Here is a 16,191-nt window from a genome sequence, read left to right on the forward strand (position 1 = left end):
CTTTTTGACTTTCTGTAATTCGTACATTTTTGACTTTCTGTAATTGAGCAAATTCTCCTTTCTTACCTGTTTTTTAAAGATTGTATTTATTTATTCTGAGAGAGACACACACACACACAGAGGCAGAGACACAGGCAGAGGGAGAAGCAGGCTCCATGCTCCCCGATGCAGGACTCGATCCCAGGACCCCGAGGTCATGCCCTGAGCCGAAGGCAGGTGCTCAACCATTGAGCCACCCAGGTGTCTCTCCTTTCTTACTTTAAAAAAAAAAAAAAAAAAAAAAATTTAGGTCATCTCAGTGCCCCTCATAACGTGGGGCTGGAACTCATGATCTTGAGATCAAGAGTTGTGTGCTCCGCCGGCCAAATCAGGCAGGTGCCCCTATCTTTTTCTTTTTTTTTTCCACTTTTGAAACTTGTGTTGGGTTTCCTGTGGTCAGCAGCACTGTAAACCCCTGAACAACCTGTCAGGTGTTCTGTGTTTGTTTCACAGCATGATGATAGAGTCCATCAGAAAGCACATCTCATTCTGGATTTAGAGAGGACGCCACACCGAAGAACAGCCAGTGAACCCCGGGTGCACTCAGGACAGAAGCCGGGTGTGCCCAGAAGCTGCTCTGACACAGACCAGCGCGTGGAGGATGATATTTAGCTCCAGTCTGCACTTTGATGAGCGTGTCTGTGTCTCCCCGCCCTTGCAGAGCAGTCTGGCTGCACACCATCTGTTAAGCTTTTGCTTTTCTCTCTGTTTTGCGTAAAGCTCTGGCTTTCGATATGCTGTTGTTGAGTGGGGACAAACAGGAGAGCGCCAGACTCCAGGGATCTGCCTCTTTCTCTTCTTTCAATGGAGCTTAGTTCTTTTGCCCCCTGTTCTCGCCCAGTACAAGATGCGGGTTGCATACAGGGTCTACTGCATCCCGCACTGGATGCTGCCCTTGAAGAGATCAGTAGGATGTAGGAGAGGGTTAGCGCAGCTTCTCCTCTTCCACTCTCATCTTGGAAACACATAGAAGCACCTTTGCAAAATTGTATTGAAAATAAATGGGAAAAAATGTGTTTTATTTTGTAGCCTACTCTCCGGGAATAGAACTGGTTTCGAATGAAGTAATGAGGAAATGGCCTTTGTAACTGAATGTTGATTAAGGAGGTGTGAGCTGTGACCTCAAGATGGGAAGTACAAGATCAAACTAAGGAATGAAAACGGATATCTTGTCCTCAAATCTGGGAGACAAGCCATATTTTGTAAAACCAGAGAATGTAGATTTAGGTAATTTTGTGTTAATTTCTCCTCTCTTATTTGCTACCACTTGTCAAGTCGTGGGTGTTTTGTTACCGCGTTAGTAGTAACGCACATGCTTGGGGCAGAGTTTAGTGGGGACCAGCAGCAACCCCTGGAAGCCAGTTTTTGAATATTATTATCTCAATTTTTATTACAAAAGGCAGCTTATCCTTTAAGAAGCGTACTCAAGCTGGGGTGCCTGGGTGGCTCTGTAGGTTAGGTGGCTAACTCTTGATTTTGGCTCAGGTCATCATGATCTCAGGCTTCTGGGGTCAGGCTCTGTGCTCAGTGGGGAGTCTGCTTGAGAATTCTCTCTGTACCTCCATCTGCTCTCTCTCTCTCTCTCTCTCTCTCTCTCTCTCTCTCTCGCAAATAAATAACCCTTAAAAAAAGTATATTCAAAGGATGTCTGGGTGGCTCAGTGGTTGAGTGTCTGCCTTTGACTTAGGGCATGATCCCAGGGTCTGGGATCGAGTCCCCTATCAGGCTCCTGCAGAGAACCTGCCTCTCCGTCTGCCTATGTCTCTGCCTCTCTCTCTTTCTCTCTCTCTGTATCTCATGAATAAATAAATAACATTTAAGAAATTAAAAAAAAGTATATTCAAGCCCCAAAGAATTCTTTCGAAAAAATCAATGTGAGAAAATTATATCAAGTAGAATGTAAATAATGCCATTTTTTTATAAAACTCTAAGACCTAGCACCAAGGGTATGAGTAAAAGAATGGAGTCACTGCATAATCAAAATCTCATCCACCGTGACATTTCTATGATAGGTGCAGTCATTCATCCACTGTCTCACCGCATGTTTATTGAGTGACTATTAAGTACCAGGTGTTATAGGCAGTGAGTGGAACAGTGTTGTTATGTGTGTCAGTTCTTAGTAATTTCAAAATGTGTTTGGATAAGCAAGGGCTAAGTGTGTGGGTCACAAATACTTAATGGCACAAAAGTGAGCTACCCTCTGGTGGCCTTATCTATGCTCTGCCAGCATGTCTGTGCACCCCAGCAAACCTCACTTGAGAGAACAGAATGCGCTGGACACAACCCACATTCTTCTTCTATTTGGCTGAAATTTACACCTTAATCAGTGTTTACCCTAAATTCCCACAATTTAAATATCAGGCAATTACAGAATATGGGGTTTCAGCCCTACTGAGTCTTGTAAATCCCCAAAGTACGCGGAATACTGGTCTTTCTGGTAACCCCGCCTCTGATATATTGATGAGACCACAGGTATGAGTACAAGTGGAATGCTCCCTGTGCAGTTATTTGAGTGCCAGGCTAAACTGTCAGTGTTAGAACACTAAAAAAAGGAGAGTCTGTGCTTGACACCACTTTGTTATGCAAAACAGCACTTTGTTATGCAAGAATCTATTGCATTCCTGCTGGGGGGAAAAATTGGACGAGTTAACTTGCTTAAGCACTTCTGCTGCTCAGACACTGCTGACCCTCAAGGAGGCTGTCTCTGATGTGGGCAGCTCTCCCACCCACCGCTCTCTCTGCACTTGGAGTTACACCTTTTGTTCTGAAGACAGAGGTCAAGAGCTAATGAAGAAGTCTTTCCCAGGGGCCTGACTGGGGTTGGTCATGGGAGAGGGTACATACAGTTATGGGCCAGAGTTCAGCATCAGATCCGGATCTACCTGAGACATCTACCTGTCTTTTTTTTTTTTTTTTTTTTTTAATAAATTAATGTGTTTGTAACATGTGAGGTCCTGTTAAGCGTGAGTCTAGGATAAGGCTTCTCCTCCCTACGTCTCAGCTGGGTGATACTAGGATTTTAATGCCAACCTTATTTGCAGAGAGATCTAGATGGCTGTATTTTTTTAAGTTTTTTTTTTTTTTTTTTTCAGGATGAAGAAAGCGCTAGACTAATGGTTCAGAGAACTGTAGCAGATTGAGCCTTCCCCCGACACTTGGTGTAAATGACAGTGTTATGAAGACTTTTTAGAGAAAAGGAAGTATCAAGCATACACAAAGGGAGTGTAGTACTGTACCCAGGTTTCCATAACCCAGCTCCCAACAATCACTAGCTCATAGTCAGTCCTACCATGCCCCTACTCATTGTTCCTCTGCCCGGGGGGCGGGGGGGGGGGTTATTTTAAAGCAAATTGTTACAGCCTATATATTTCTAAAAGACATTCTTTTTTTTTTTTTTTCTAAAAGATATTAAGGACGGCCCTGGTGGCTCAGAGGTATAGCATGTGCCTTCAGCCCAGGGCCTGATCTTGGAATCTCAGGATCGAGTCCCACATCAGGCTCCCTACATGGAATCTGCTTCTCCCTCTGCCTCTCTTTTTCTGTGTCTCATGAATACATAAATAAAATCTTAAAAAAAAAAAAGATATTTTTAAGAAAAGGAAAAAAATCACACCACCAGTATCCACTTACTCCCCATTCAACAAACCCTTTACAGCCCCATGCACGTGCGAGGCACTGTGTGGTTTTTGCTTTTGAGGACCAAAATCATTTTCCCCAAAAAGCAAACGCTCATTCCGTTTGGAGTCACGAGACCTGAGCAGGCGCGACGCGCGTGTCGGGGGAGCGGCCCGGAGGCTCGCGGCTCGGTTGCAAGCGCTGCAGACTGCGCATGGAGCTGAGCTGCTGGCCGCGACCTTGAGGCGGGTCTCTACGGGGACTGAACATTGTTCCCCCCTCCCAACCTCTGGAAAAGTGGGCGGGGGGTTTCCTTTACGTTGTGCCAGGATGTGTCTGTTTTTCCAAAATGTACAAGTCGCCACGAGAGCTAGGGGCTTCAACGAACAAGCCCTGGAAAAGACTATTTTATTATTTTATTTATTTTTTATTTTATTTTATTTTGTTTTAATTTAATTTTTATTTTCATTTATTTTATTTTTATTTATTTATATTTATTTTATTATTTAATTTATTTTTAGTTAATTTATATTTATTTATATATTAGTTAATTATTCTATTTATTTTTATTTTTGTTTTTCTTATTTTTATTTTATTTTTATTTTATAATTTTTATATTTTAATTTTAATTTTAATTTTGTTTCCCAAGGCGCCGGGTCCGGGAGGGCGGTCCCGGGGTGGGTCCCGCCGCGCGGCCGGGCCTGGGCCTGGGCCTGCGCGTGCCCGGGGCGCGGGGCTGGGGCCGGGGGCCCTGGGGGCGCGCCCCTCGTCGTCCGGAGCGTCGCCCCGAGCTGAGCCGGGTTCCCCGGGCCCCCCCGCGCCGCCCGGCCCTCCCGCGGCAGCCGGGGGCCTGCGCGCGCCGCCGTGACCCCCGGGGCGACCCCGCCCGGGCGCGGCCGCGGGGCGCATGCGCAGCGCGGCCCGGCCCCGGCGCGCCCGCCGCGGCCGCTAGGTGGCGCATGCGCCCTGGAGGGTGCGGGTGCGGGCCGGCGTCCGGGAGGCCGGCGGCGGCGGGGGAGGCGGGGGCGCCCGGGGGCCGGGCCCGTGTTTACCCGGCGGCGGGCGGGCGCGGACGCGGAGCCTGGCGCGGCGGCGGCGGCGGCGGGATGGTCATGGCGCGTTTCGTCGAGGATTTCTGGGTAAGGCCGGGGGTTGGGGGCGCCGAGCCTCCCGCGCCGGGCGGCGGCCTGCGGGCGGCGGGGGGGCTCCGCGGGCGGGCGGGTCCTCGCGCCGCCGCCGCCGCCCCGGGCCCCGCGGACCCCCTCCCCCCCCCCCGGGCGGCGGCTGTCAGCGCGGCCCCGAGCCCGCCCGCGGCCAGGACGCCGGGACAAAGCGGGGGGCGGGGGCTCGGGGGGCTCCGGGGGGGCGCGGGGGCGGGGCGGGGGCTCCGCGGGCTCCCCTCCCCCCCTCCCCCCTCCCCCCCTCCCCGCCCCCCGCCCGGCCCGCGCTTCCTCCCCGCCTCGCCGCCCGGGACTTGGCCTCCGGGCCTGTTGACAAAGCGCAGGACGCGGCGGGCCGGGCTGGGCTCCGGGCTCCGGGCTCCGGGCTCCTGCGCGGGCGGCCCCGACCCCCCGCGACCCCGCCCCCGCCCCCCGCGCCCGCCGCTCGTCGCGGGGGTGGAGGGCCCTTCGGGGACCGGGCCGCGCACTCTCCGCCGACCCCCGTCCGCGCGCGGTCGGCCGCTGGTCCACAATCTTTTATTTTCTCCCCGCCCCCCCCCCCCCCCCCCCCCGCAAGGGGCACAAATAGGAGACACGAGCTTTGTTTTGTTTTTTGAAAAAAAAAAAAAAAAAAAACAGCTCTGTGGGGCCGCCCCGGGGCTCAGCGGGGGAGCGCCTGCCTTCGGCCCAGGGTGGGACCCCGGGGTCCCGGGTTCGAGTTCCGCTTCAGGACCCCTGCTTCTCTCTCTCTGTGACTCTCATGAATAAATAAATACAATCTTTTTTTTAAAAAAATCATACAAATTTGGACGCCTGCGGGGCTCAACGTTGGGCACCTGCCTTTGGCTCAGGTCGTGACCGCGGGGTCCTGGGATCGAGTTCCGCGTCGGGCTCCCCGCTTGGAGCCTGCTTCTCCCTCGGCCTCTCTCTCCCTCTCGTGTCTCATGAATAAATAAATACAATATATTTTTTAAAAAAATCATACAAACTTGGACACCTGCGGGGCTCACCGTTGGGCACCTGCCTTGGGCCCAGGGCGTGATCCTGGAGACCCCGGATCGAGTCCCCTCTCGGGCTCCCTGCAGGGAGCCTGCTCCTCCCTCTGCCTGGGTCTCTGCCTCTCTCTCTGTGTCTCTCGTGAATAAGTAAATAAAATCTTAAATAAAAATGAACAGCTTTGTTAAGCCACGGTTCACGCACTATATAGTACACACTCATTTAAGCATACAGCTTAGGGGTCTTTCTGCGTTCCTTTGCATGCATCCCTGCGGCCGTTGTAGAACAGGGTCATCAGCAAAGAATCCCTGTACCACCAGCAGCTGTGACCCCTGTCGCCCCTAGGTCAGCCTAGGCCGGTGAGGCATCTGCAGGCTCCCGCCCCTATAGTTCTGTGTCTTGAGGTCTTGCGGCCTCAGTGGGATCGTCTGCGTTGCGCTTTGCATGGGCTTCCTTCCCTTCGCATGTATCCCCGGTTAATCCCTGAGGTGCGTGCATCAGCGCTTAATTACATTTTATGGCCGAACCTGCCACTGTCCTGTCTACTCATGAGTGACGGACGGTTTGGTGGGTCCCACTTTTTGGCTATCGTGAGTAATACCGCTGTGAACATTTTTTGTACAAATCGTTGTGGGGAAGTATGTTTTCATTCCTTTTGGGAATGGAATTCCCGGGTTATATTGTTACTCTTTAACGTTTTGAAAAACTGCCGAACTTTCCCAAAGTGACTGTCTGGTGTACCGTCCCACTGGCAATGTCTGATGTTCCAAGTTTTCTACATCCTGGTCAATCCTTGTTATCGGTCTTTTTTATTACAGTGGATGGGTGTGAAGTATTATCTTATTGTGCGTTTTTTTTTTTTTAAGATTTTATTTATTTATTCATGAGAGACACAGAGAGGTAGAGACACAGCAGAGGGAGAAGCAGGCTCCATGCAGGGAGCCGGATGTGGGACTCGATCCCAGGACCCGGGTCACGACCTGGGCTGAAGGCAGGTGCCCAACCACTGAGCCACCCAGGCGTTCCTCATTGCGGGTTTGATTTCCATTTCTCTGATGGCTGATGCACCTGTTCATGTGCTTATTTATATATTTTCTTTGGAGAAATACCTTTTTAGATTCACTGCCCATTTTTAGATTAGGTTATTTGTTTTTATTACTGAATTGTAACAGGTTTTTTTTTTTTTTTTTTTAATTCTGGGTAGTCTTTTACCAGATATATAATTTTGTAACATTCTCTCCTGTTTTGTGGGCTGTTGTTTTCATTCTCTTGATGGTGTCCGTATAAAAAATATATTTCTTATATTCTGTTTTTAAAAATTATTTTTAATTGAAGTATACTTGACACACAGTGTAGTCTCAGGTGAATGATATTCCACAATTACATATATTATGAAATGTTCACCAGTGTGCCATTACTGTCTTACATTATTATGGTATTAGTGACTCTTTCTATGCTTGTACTTTTCATCTTCATGACTTACTTATAATAGTATGTTTGAACCTCTTAAGCGCCTATTTCACCTATCTCCATCCCCTCCTCCCCTGGCAGCCACTACTTTTTTCTCTATATTTGTGAGTGTTTCTGTTTTTCTTTGTTGTTGTTGTTCATTTGTTTTTTTAGATTCCATATATAAGTGAAATAATGGTATTTGTCTTTCTCTGACTTGTCTTACCATAATACACTCTAGGTCCATCCATGTCAGATGGCAAGATTTCATTCTTCTTTATGGCTGAGTAATAGTCCATTGTGTATGTATACATCTCCTTTATTCATCTATGGATGGACACTTAGGTTGCTTTCACATCTTGGGTATTGTAAATAATGCTGCAGTGAACACAGGGGTTCATAAATCTTTTTGAATTCATGTTTTCGTTTTCTTCAAGCACATACCCAGAGGGGGAATTACTGGATTGTATGATACTTCTATTTTTTTTTTTTTTTGATACTTCTATTTTTGATTTTTTGAGGAACCTTCATGTTATTTTCCATAGTGGTCGCATGAATTTACATTCCCACCAACAGTGTGCGACTGTTCCCTCTTCTCCACAACCTTACGGACACTTGTTACTTCTTTTTGATAGTAGCCATTCCAACTGGTGTGACGTAATTTGATATTCTCCTTTGATGCGTCAGTTTTTAATTTTGATGAAGTCTAGTTTATTACTTATGCTTTTGTTTTATTAAGAAGTTTGTCCTAACCCATGGCCACAGAGATTTACTTGTTTTCTTCTATGGGTTTTATAGTTTTAGCTCTTCTGTTTAGGCCTAGGATCCATTTGAAGTCAGTATTTGTGTGTGGTGCCAGAAGGAGGTTCAGCTTCATTCTTTTGCGTGGATATCTGGTCTCAGTACCTTTGTTGAAAGGCTCTTCCTTTCTCTGTTAAAAAATCTTGGCACTCTTGTCAAAAATCAGTTGGCCATATGTTTATGGGTTTACTCCTTAATTTTCAGTTGTATTTCATTGTCTATCCTTAACACTGTTTTGATTACCATGGCTTTGCAGTAAGTTTGGAATCAGGAAGTGAGAGTCTTCCAGGTTTGGTTGTCTTTTTCAAGATTGTTTTTGCCTATTCTTGGATTCCTTTCGTTTCTGTGTGAATTTTAGGTTTAGTCTGTCAATCTAATTAATTATTAATATATAACCTATCAACTTCAGACTTTAGATTTTAGGCAACTTATAAGACTATTATGAGGATTTAAAATTGGCATCCCAAAATGTTTTCTTTTTAAAAAAAGTTGATTTAAGTAGTCTCTATACCACCCCCCCCCGAACCAGCATGCTCTTGTGACTAAGGCAGCCAGCTGCCTCTTGCACGTTTTTTGATAGATGAAAGTGTTTTTGAAGCTTGCTAATAACTTAATTCCAAAATGTATATTAAGATTTTTTTTTTAAATTGAAGTATAGTTTACTACAAATTGTACAGTAACATTTTAAAGTTCTCTTTTGTCTCAGTTAATTGAGCTTTGAACATAGCCTCGTCTATTGTTTTTGGCTATTATGACTAATGCTTTCTATGAACATTCTTTGTACTAGTTTTTGGGTGCCCCTTGTTTGTCCCTCTTAAGGGACAGACAGGACTAAATTTGGATATCTGAAATCTGGAGAGAATTCCCAGTCTAATTTGTTTTTGTCTTTGCCTTCACTTTCTCACTATTGAATACAGTTAAAATAGATTGCATTTTATTTACTTCCAAGCCTGGAATTGGGACTGAAAGCTCTAAATTGGAGCTTTATAAAAAGTTCCAAAGGAGGACTAAATGAACTAGGAAAGACCAGAAACAGGAACTAAATAACTTCTGAGAATCTGATAGTTGTCTAAGACAACTTAAAAATTTACATATTTTAGGATCATTTATAACTTCTTGAAACAGAGAAATTACAATATTAATTTCACTTTTCTCCCCTAATATTTAAAGTGGCACTGCCAAAACAAATAAAGCTTGTCAAAGTGAGGTAATGGGAAACTTTTAAGTTTCTAACCAAACAACCTATTAATTGTTGTTTTCCCCACGTATAGAAAGACAAACTTTTGTTGTGGCGTTTGTTAGAGGAAAGTTTGAATCATGCAAACTATTTTCAAGTCCTTTTGAAAGTAGCACATCCTGCCTTTTTCTTTAAAGTGTAGTTTTTCTTAACTAAAACAGTATGCTGTGTTACAAATTACTTAATATTATACTTTGAAGAGAAAAATGTATTTAAAACTTCCTACAGAACAGGTGTTTTGTTGCTGATAAGTCATTTTTTGCCACAAAGTATAGTGCCTTTGATAATCGAGTTGAAAATGTTCTTCTTTTCCATTAACATTGGTTAGCAAAATTAATTTTGATAGCAGAAATCCACACCATTGCCTTAATATTTAAAAACAGTTGTTAGTCCTCCAAAAGATAATGTAACTTTAAAAAGATATTTACAGGTACAGCAAGGAAGTGTCTCTGTATACTGGTTCTTTCTCAGAGTAGGATACTAATTTATAATGTTCTTGATTGTGTCAACATTGCACTATACTAATTAGAATGGCTTTATATATGTATATTTTTAAAGATGTTGTTTATTTTTTCATGACAGACACACAGAGAGAGGCAGAGACACAGGCAGAGGGAGAAGCAGGCTCCCTGCGGGGAACCCGATGCGGGACTCGATCCTGGGACCCCAGGATCACATCTGGAGCCGAATGCAGATGCTCAACTGCTGAGCTGCCCAGGCATCCCTAAGATGGCTTTATATTTTTATATAAACCCAGATTATTTAATTGAAGAGTTAAATTTTTAAAAAATTTTCTTTTTAGATTCCAGTATAATTAAGATACAATGTTATATTAGTTCCAGGTGTACAATATAGTGATTCAGTAATTCTGTACATTACTCAATGCTTACCATGGTTAAGTATGCTCTTTATCCCCAATCACCTATTTCCCCCATTCCCAAACTCAACTCCCCTCTGGTAACCATCAGTTTGTTCTTTATAATTCAGAGTCTGTTTTTTTGGTTTGTCTCTTTTTTTCTTTGTCTTGTTTCTTAAATTCCAGATATAAGTGAAATCATATCGTATTTGTCTTTGAGTTATTTTGCTTGGCATTAGCCTCTGTAGATCCCTCCACGTTGTTATACGTGGCAAGGTTTCATTCTTTTTTTATGGCTGAGTAATATTCCATTGTGTGTGTGTGTGTGTGTGTGTGTGTGTATACACACTACATTTTTTATATATTCATCTGTATAGATGGACCTTTGAGTTCCTTATGTATTTTAGCTATTATAAATAATGCTGCAGTAAACATATGGCTGCATATATCTTTTTGAATTAGTGTTTTTGTATTCTTTGGGTAAATACCCAGTAGTGGAATTGTTGGACCATACAGTAATTCCTTTTTAGTTTTTTTGAGGAATCTCTGTACAGTTTTCCACAGTGGCTGCACCAGATTGCATTCCCATCAACAATGCATGAGGGTTCCTTTCTCTCCACATGTTTGCCAACACTTATTTCTTGTGTTTTTGATTTTAGCCATTCAGAAGGGTGTGAGGTGATAACTCATTGTGTGTGTGTTTTTTTAAGATTTTATTTATTTGAGCGAGAGAGGGCGAGCATGAGCAGGGGGAGGGGCAGAAGGTGAGGGTGCCCAAGCACTGCCTAAGCACCTGGAGCCTTACGGAGGGCTCGATCCCAGGACACTGAGACCATGACCTGAGCGGAAATCAGGAGTCAGATGCTCAACTGACTGAGCCACCCAGGCGCCTCTCTCTTGGTTTTGATCTTCATTTCCCTTATGATGAGTGATGTTGAGCATTTTTTCGTGTGTCTGTGGCCGTCTGTATATTTCTCTGGAGAACTATGTCTTCTGGTTTTTTAATTGGATTATTTGTGTTTTTGGTGTGAAGTTCTAGAAGTTCTTTATGTATTTTGGATACTATAAATTTTTTTTTTTTTTAAGGAATGGATTTCATTGGTGATAATTTTTTTTTAAAGATTTTATTTATTTATTCATGAGGGACACACAGAGAGGCAGAGACACAGGCAGAGGGAGAAGCAGGCTCCCTGCAGGGAGCCCGCTGCGGAACTCGATCCCGGGACCCCGGGGTCACGCCCTGGGTCGAAGGCAGACGCTCAACTGCTGAGCCACCCAGATGCCCTAGTGATAATTATTTGAAGGGAAAAAAATACAATGTAGCTGATTTAAATACCTTATAAATCTCATTTTGCGTAGTAGTCCTGATCTCTATAAAATATGAAGCATTCTCCCAAAGACTTCAAGTATTTTTTTTTTTTTTTTTTTTTTTACTTCAAGTATTCTTTAGCATATATAACATTGTATTGAACTGACATTTTTAGTTTAGGTGACCTTTTCCAAAGATTATTTCCAGTCAGCACATCAAGAATGAAATAATTAGGGGCACTTGGGCTTAGTGGTTGAGTGTCTGCCTTCAGCTCAGGGCGTGACCCCAGGGTCCAGGGATCTAGTCCCGCGTTGGGCTCCCTGCAGAAAGCCTGCTTCTCCCTCTGCCTGTGTCTCTGCCTCTCTCTCTCTTTCTGTGTCTCTCAGGAATAAATAAATACAATCTTTAAAAAATAGAATGAAATAATTATCTTGGGTGTTTTTTATCCTGAAGTACTTCTGTGTTTCTTGTCCTTATTTTTTTAATTGTTTAACCAGTACAGAAGTCTCTTTCCAGTCTGTTGATTTCACTGGTATTGTCATGTTTTACTTCTTAAATTTTTTAAAAATATTTTTAATTTATTTATGATAGTCACACAGAGAGAGAGAGAGGCAGAGACACAGGCAGAGGGAGAAGCAGGCTCCATGCACCGGGAGCCCGATGTGGGATTCGATCCCTGGTCTCCAGGATCGCGCCCTGGGCCAAAGGCAGGCGCCAAACCGCTGCGCCACCCAGGGATCCCTGTCATGTTTTACTTCTAAATAAATTTGGAGCACTTGGTTATATACCCAAAAGTTGATCTATTATTTACATGGATAAATTGAGAGGATTAAAATTTTTTTAAAGTGTGGAATTGCTAGTAATAGGACTTTGGAATGTGGAACATTATATTTCTGCTTGATTTTTTTTTTTTTAAGATTTTTATTTTTTTGAGAGAGAGAGAGACACAAACAACAGGGAAGGGCAGAGGGAGAAGCAGGCTTCCCACTAAGCAGAGAGCCCTATGCAGGACTGTATCCCAGGGCCCTGGGATTATGACCAGAGCAGAAGGTAGAGGGTTAATGGACTGAGCCACCAGGTGTACCCTTTGCTTGATTTTCTCAATCTAAATTTAGTATTCTAGATGAGAGACTTAAATGCATACACACAAATATTCTTGGGGATATATCCATATGCAAATTTAAATATATATATTTTTAGAAAATTAGTTGAGGTGATTATAGAAACCCAGAATATAGACTTTTTTTTTATTACTTGAAAATTTCTTTTTTTTTTGTTATCTTTTTAATTTTTTAAAAAATTTTTATTTATTTATGATAGAGAGAGAGAGAGAGAGAGGCAGAGACATAGGCAGAGGGAGAAGCAGGCTCCATGCACCGGGAGCCTGACGTGGGATTCAATCCCGGGTCTCCAGGATCACGCCCCGGGGCAAAGGCAGGCGCTAAACCACTGCGCCACCCAGGGATCCCTACTTGAAAATTTCAAATACTGCTTATATATCCCATTGGGTGGTCTGCTGAAATTTAAAAAGTCTACGTGTATGTATATTTACATATACATTAATTAACAGATTTGCAAAATTTACATGGTTCAGTATTCAAAAAGTGCCTAGGGAATACAGTATAAAATCCTTTTTTATTTTTATTTTTTTGTACCCCAGCCATTAAGATCTCCATCAAGGCCATAACTGTTACCAATTTCTTATATAGCTTTCCAGAGATGATCTCTGCATACACAAGCAAATTATATAAACTAAATGAAAATGTGATCTTGTATAATTGTTAGCCAGTTAGCCATGCCCAAATTATTTTCAGCTGCAACAAGCTAGGAACGTGCAAACTACCACATTCATCTAAGTTGGTTCAAGTAGACTTGACAGGTAGACATTATAAATCATAGTCTTTTAGATGGCAATAAATTTTATTGTGAGGTCCTTAAAATTTTCAGGGAGTGGAATGGTGATTTGTTTTGTATTTTTGCACCTGTAGGAGAAATTTGAAAGTGAGAAATTGATACCGATTGAGTCTGCTTAAGTTCAACTCGGGGGAAAGACTTTAACATTGACATGGAACGGATAAAAATTTGCTGTCTGGATTCTTTTCTACCCTACACACTAAATCCTGAATGCTCTAATCCTTTCAGAACTACTTAAATTATTTAGGCAAAGGCATAGGAGAAGGTATTCTTCATATTGTCCTGTACATTTGGTTAGCATAACTCTTTGGAAGTACTTTTTTTAGTCCATTTTTTTTTTAGATTATCCTTCCTGGTTTTACAATTCTAAAACATTTAACAGAAGCACCCTAAGAAATCCATATAGAAATATGGTGCCATGGAGATGTAGAGGGAATGAGTTTGGTTTTTCCAGTTTATCTAGTGTGGAAAAATGAAAGAATACTAGAGTGGGAAGAATGTAGCAATTGGTCCACAGAGATGAGCATAAACTGGTCAGATGTGGGTGATAAACGAAAACAGTACAACAGCAACTGAGACCTAAAATGGTAACTGTTGGTGAAGTTGCTAGAGGATTTTGCTGGTGGTCGGATTCAGAGGATTAAATTGAGAAGTGATTGGTGGACCGTGTGATGAAGTTAAGACACCCGAGTCCATCAGTTCTATCAGGGACAAGCTCCTTGATGGAACAGCAGAAATAAAGGTCACAGAAGATGTGACAAGCATGTTCGGTTGCCTGTAGGGAAAAGATAGGAAGGTGTGGTGTAAGTACAGCAAATTGGTGATGCTGGACCTTAATCCTAAGAAGTATTAGTTTAATTAATTGTTTGAAATGAGCCAGTGAAGATGGTTTTCCTATTTAATTATAACCATTGTTATGTGATAGGTAGAGCATAGAAGAGTACAGAAGAAAATTAAAATTATATATAGCTTTTCCATGTGTCCTCTAAGATCTTTAGAAATACAAGATTCACAGTGTGTTCTGCTGATTTTTCTAAAGCTTGGTATTTTCAAATGATATTACCATCAAGCATTTTTGTCATATGATTAAGTATTCTTTGAAAATATTTTGCAGTGACTTGCATTGGTTTCCATGGAATGAAGAGGTAATTTTTAAAACTATGCCCTGTTTGAATATTTAGGTTATTTTCAGTTTTTTTTAAATTTATGAATTAGGAGGAGATTTAACTATTATGAACAAGATGTCAGTTTAAGAAGGTAGTCTTTGACTTTAAATGCACAGATTGAAGAGTTTTGGAGAAAGCTGATGTTGTATTTATTTTTTTTCCATTTTGAGATTAATGAACATTCATTATAGAATATTACAGAAAATTTAAAAGTTATGAAACAAATTATCTCCTAACTCTTTGCTTCTGCTATTTTTGTTGAATCCATATCACTCTATTTGATGGCTTAAAGGATTTAACTAACTGAAGAGATTAGAGAATATATCTGAGAGGTTAGAAAATATAGTAAGATTTCTTCCCATTAGTCAACCGACAAATGTGTTTGAGTGACTTTTGTACCTGTATCAAGTAGTTCTGACTGCTGAGCAGTGCTCATTTTACATCTTTAATTATTGTTTTCTGCTTTAAAAACATCTTGCCAATGGTTCTGTAGTATAGTTTTGATGATCATGTATGAAAATTTCAATGTATAAATAGAAGGTTGACAAGAAGAGATTGTAACTTGTGGTTAGGTTAAATGTGCTATTCACTTATAGAAAAACTGCTTACATAAGAGCTAGAGCAAAAGGAAAATGTAGAGTGGTAGGAAGTGATGATATTTATTTATTACCTTTGAGGCGGTTTGAGGTTGAGAGGAAGGTTAGGCATGTTATTTGCTGTTCACATGATACCACCTTCTGACTCTTTGATCCCCTTCCAAAAATTCTTTTAAAATTTTTAAAAGGAGGGGCGCCTGGGTGGCTCAGTCAGGTAAGCGTCTGACTTCAGCTCCGGTCCTGGGATGGAGCCCTGCATTGGGCTCCCTGCTCAGCAGAGAGTCTGCTTCTCCCTCTGCCCCTCTCTCTTTGATCTTTCTTGTTCTTACTGTCTCTCAAATAAAATCTTTTTTTTTTTTTTTTTTTTTAAAGATTTTATTTATTTATTCATGATAGTCACAGAGAGAGAGAGAGGCAGAGAGACACAGGCAGAGGGAGAAGCAGGCTCCATGCACTGGGAGCCCGATGTGGGATTCGATCCCGGGTCTCCAGGATCGCGCCCTGGGCCAAAGGCAGGCGCCAAACCGCTGCGCCACCCAGGGATCCCTCAAATAAAATCTTTAAAAAATTTTTTTAAAAAGAACAAGGTAAAAATCAACTTTTCAGTTTTGGTCTGATTGTATAGTCTACCCTATCCTCTGCCTGTTTTTCAGATCTTGGAATCATCAAAAGTGAACGATATCTAGGCTTTTTTTTCTTTTTTTAAGATTTTATTATTTATTCATGAGAGAGACAGAGAGGCAGAGACACAGGCAGAGGGAGAAGCAGGCTCCCTGCAGGGATCCCAACGTGGGGACTCGATCCCAGAACTCCGGGATCACGCCCTGAGCCAAAGGGAGATGCTCAACCACTGAGTCACCCAAGTGCACCTCAGGCTTTTTGTTTTTAGTATTTAGTTTACTGTTGCTCTTAAAAAGTTCTTTGAAGGAGAAGTTCCAGGCCATTAGCCAAACTCGCTGGGATTTATAGCTTTGTGCTTTTCCACTATTACTATTCATGGATCTTAAAAACCGAGGTATGTTATATCTAGATTTTTTTCACAGCTTTGTTAAT

The 16,191-nt window shown here is 42.6% G+C and overlaps 1 protein-coding gene across 7 annotated transcripts in view; it reads left to right on the forward strand.

Annotated features, from left to right (window-relative positions):
• Positions 1–4,688: 4,688 nt before the first annotated feature.
• FCHO2 (FCH and mu domain containing endocytic adaptor 2) overlaps positions 4,689–16,191 on the forward strand; it is a 121,363-nt gene continuing 109,860 nt past the window's right edge. For all 7 annotated transcript variants that reach the window (XM_038530813.1, XM_038530816.1, XM_038530819.1 and 4 more), the window contains exon 1: positions 4,689–4,793. In XM_038530813.1, coding sequence (XP_038386741.1) covers positions 4,761–4,793 — 33 coding nt within the window. In that variant the 5' untranslated portion in view covers positions 4,689–4,760. The remainder of the gene's footprint in view (positions 4,794–16,191) is intronic.

Source organism: Canis lupus, chromosome 2, assembly GCF_011100685.1.
Source record: "Canis lupus familiaris isolate Mischka breed German Shepherd chromosome 2, alternate assembly UU_Cfam_GSD_1.0, whole genome shotgun sequence".
Classification (NCBI taxonomy): Eukaryota; Metazoa; Chordata; class Mammalia; order Carnivora; family Canidae; genus Canis; species Canis lupus.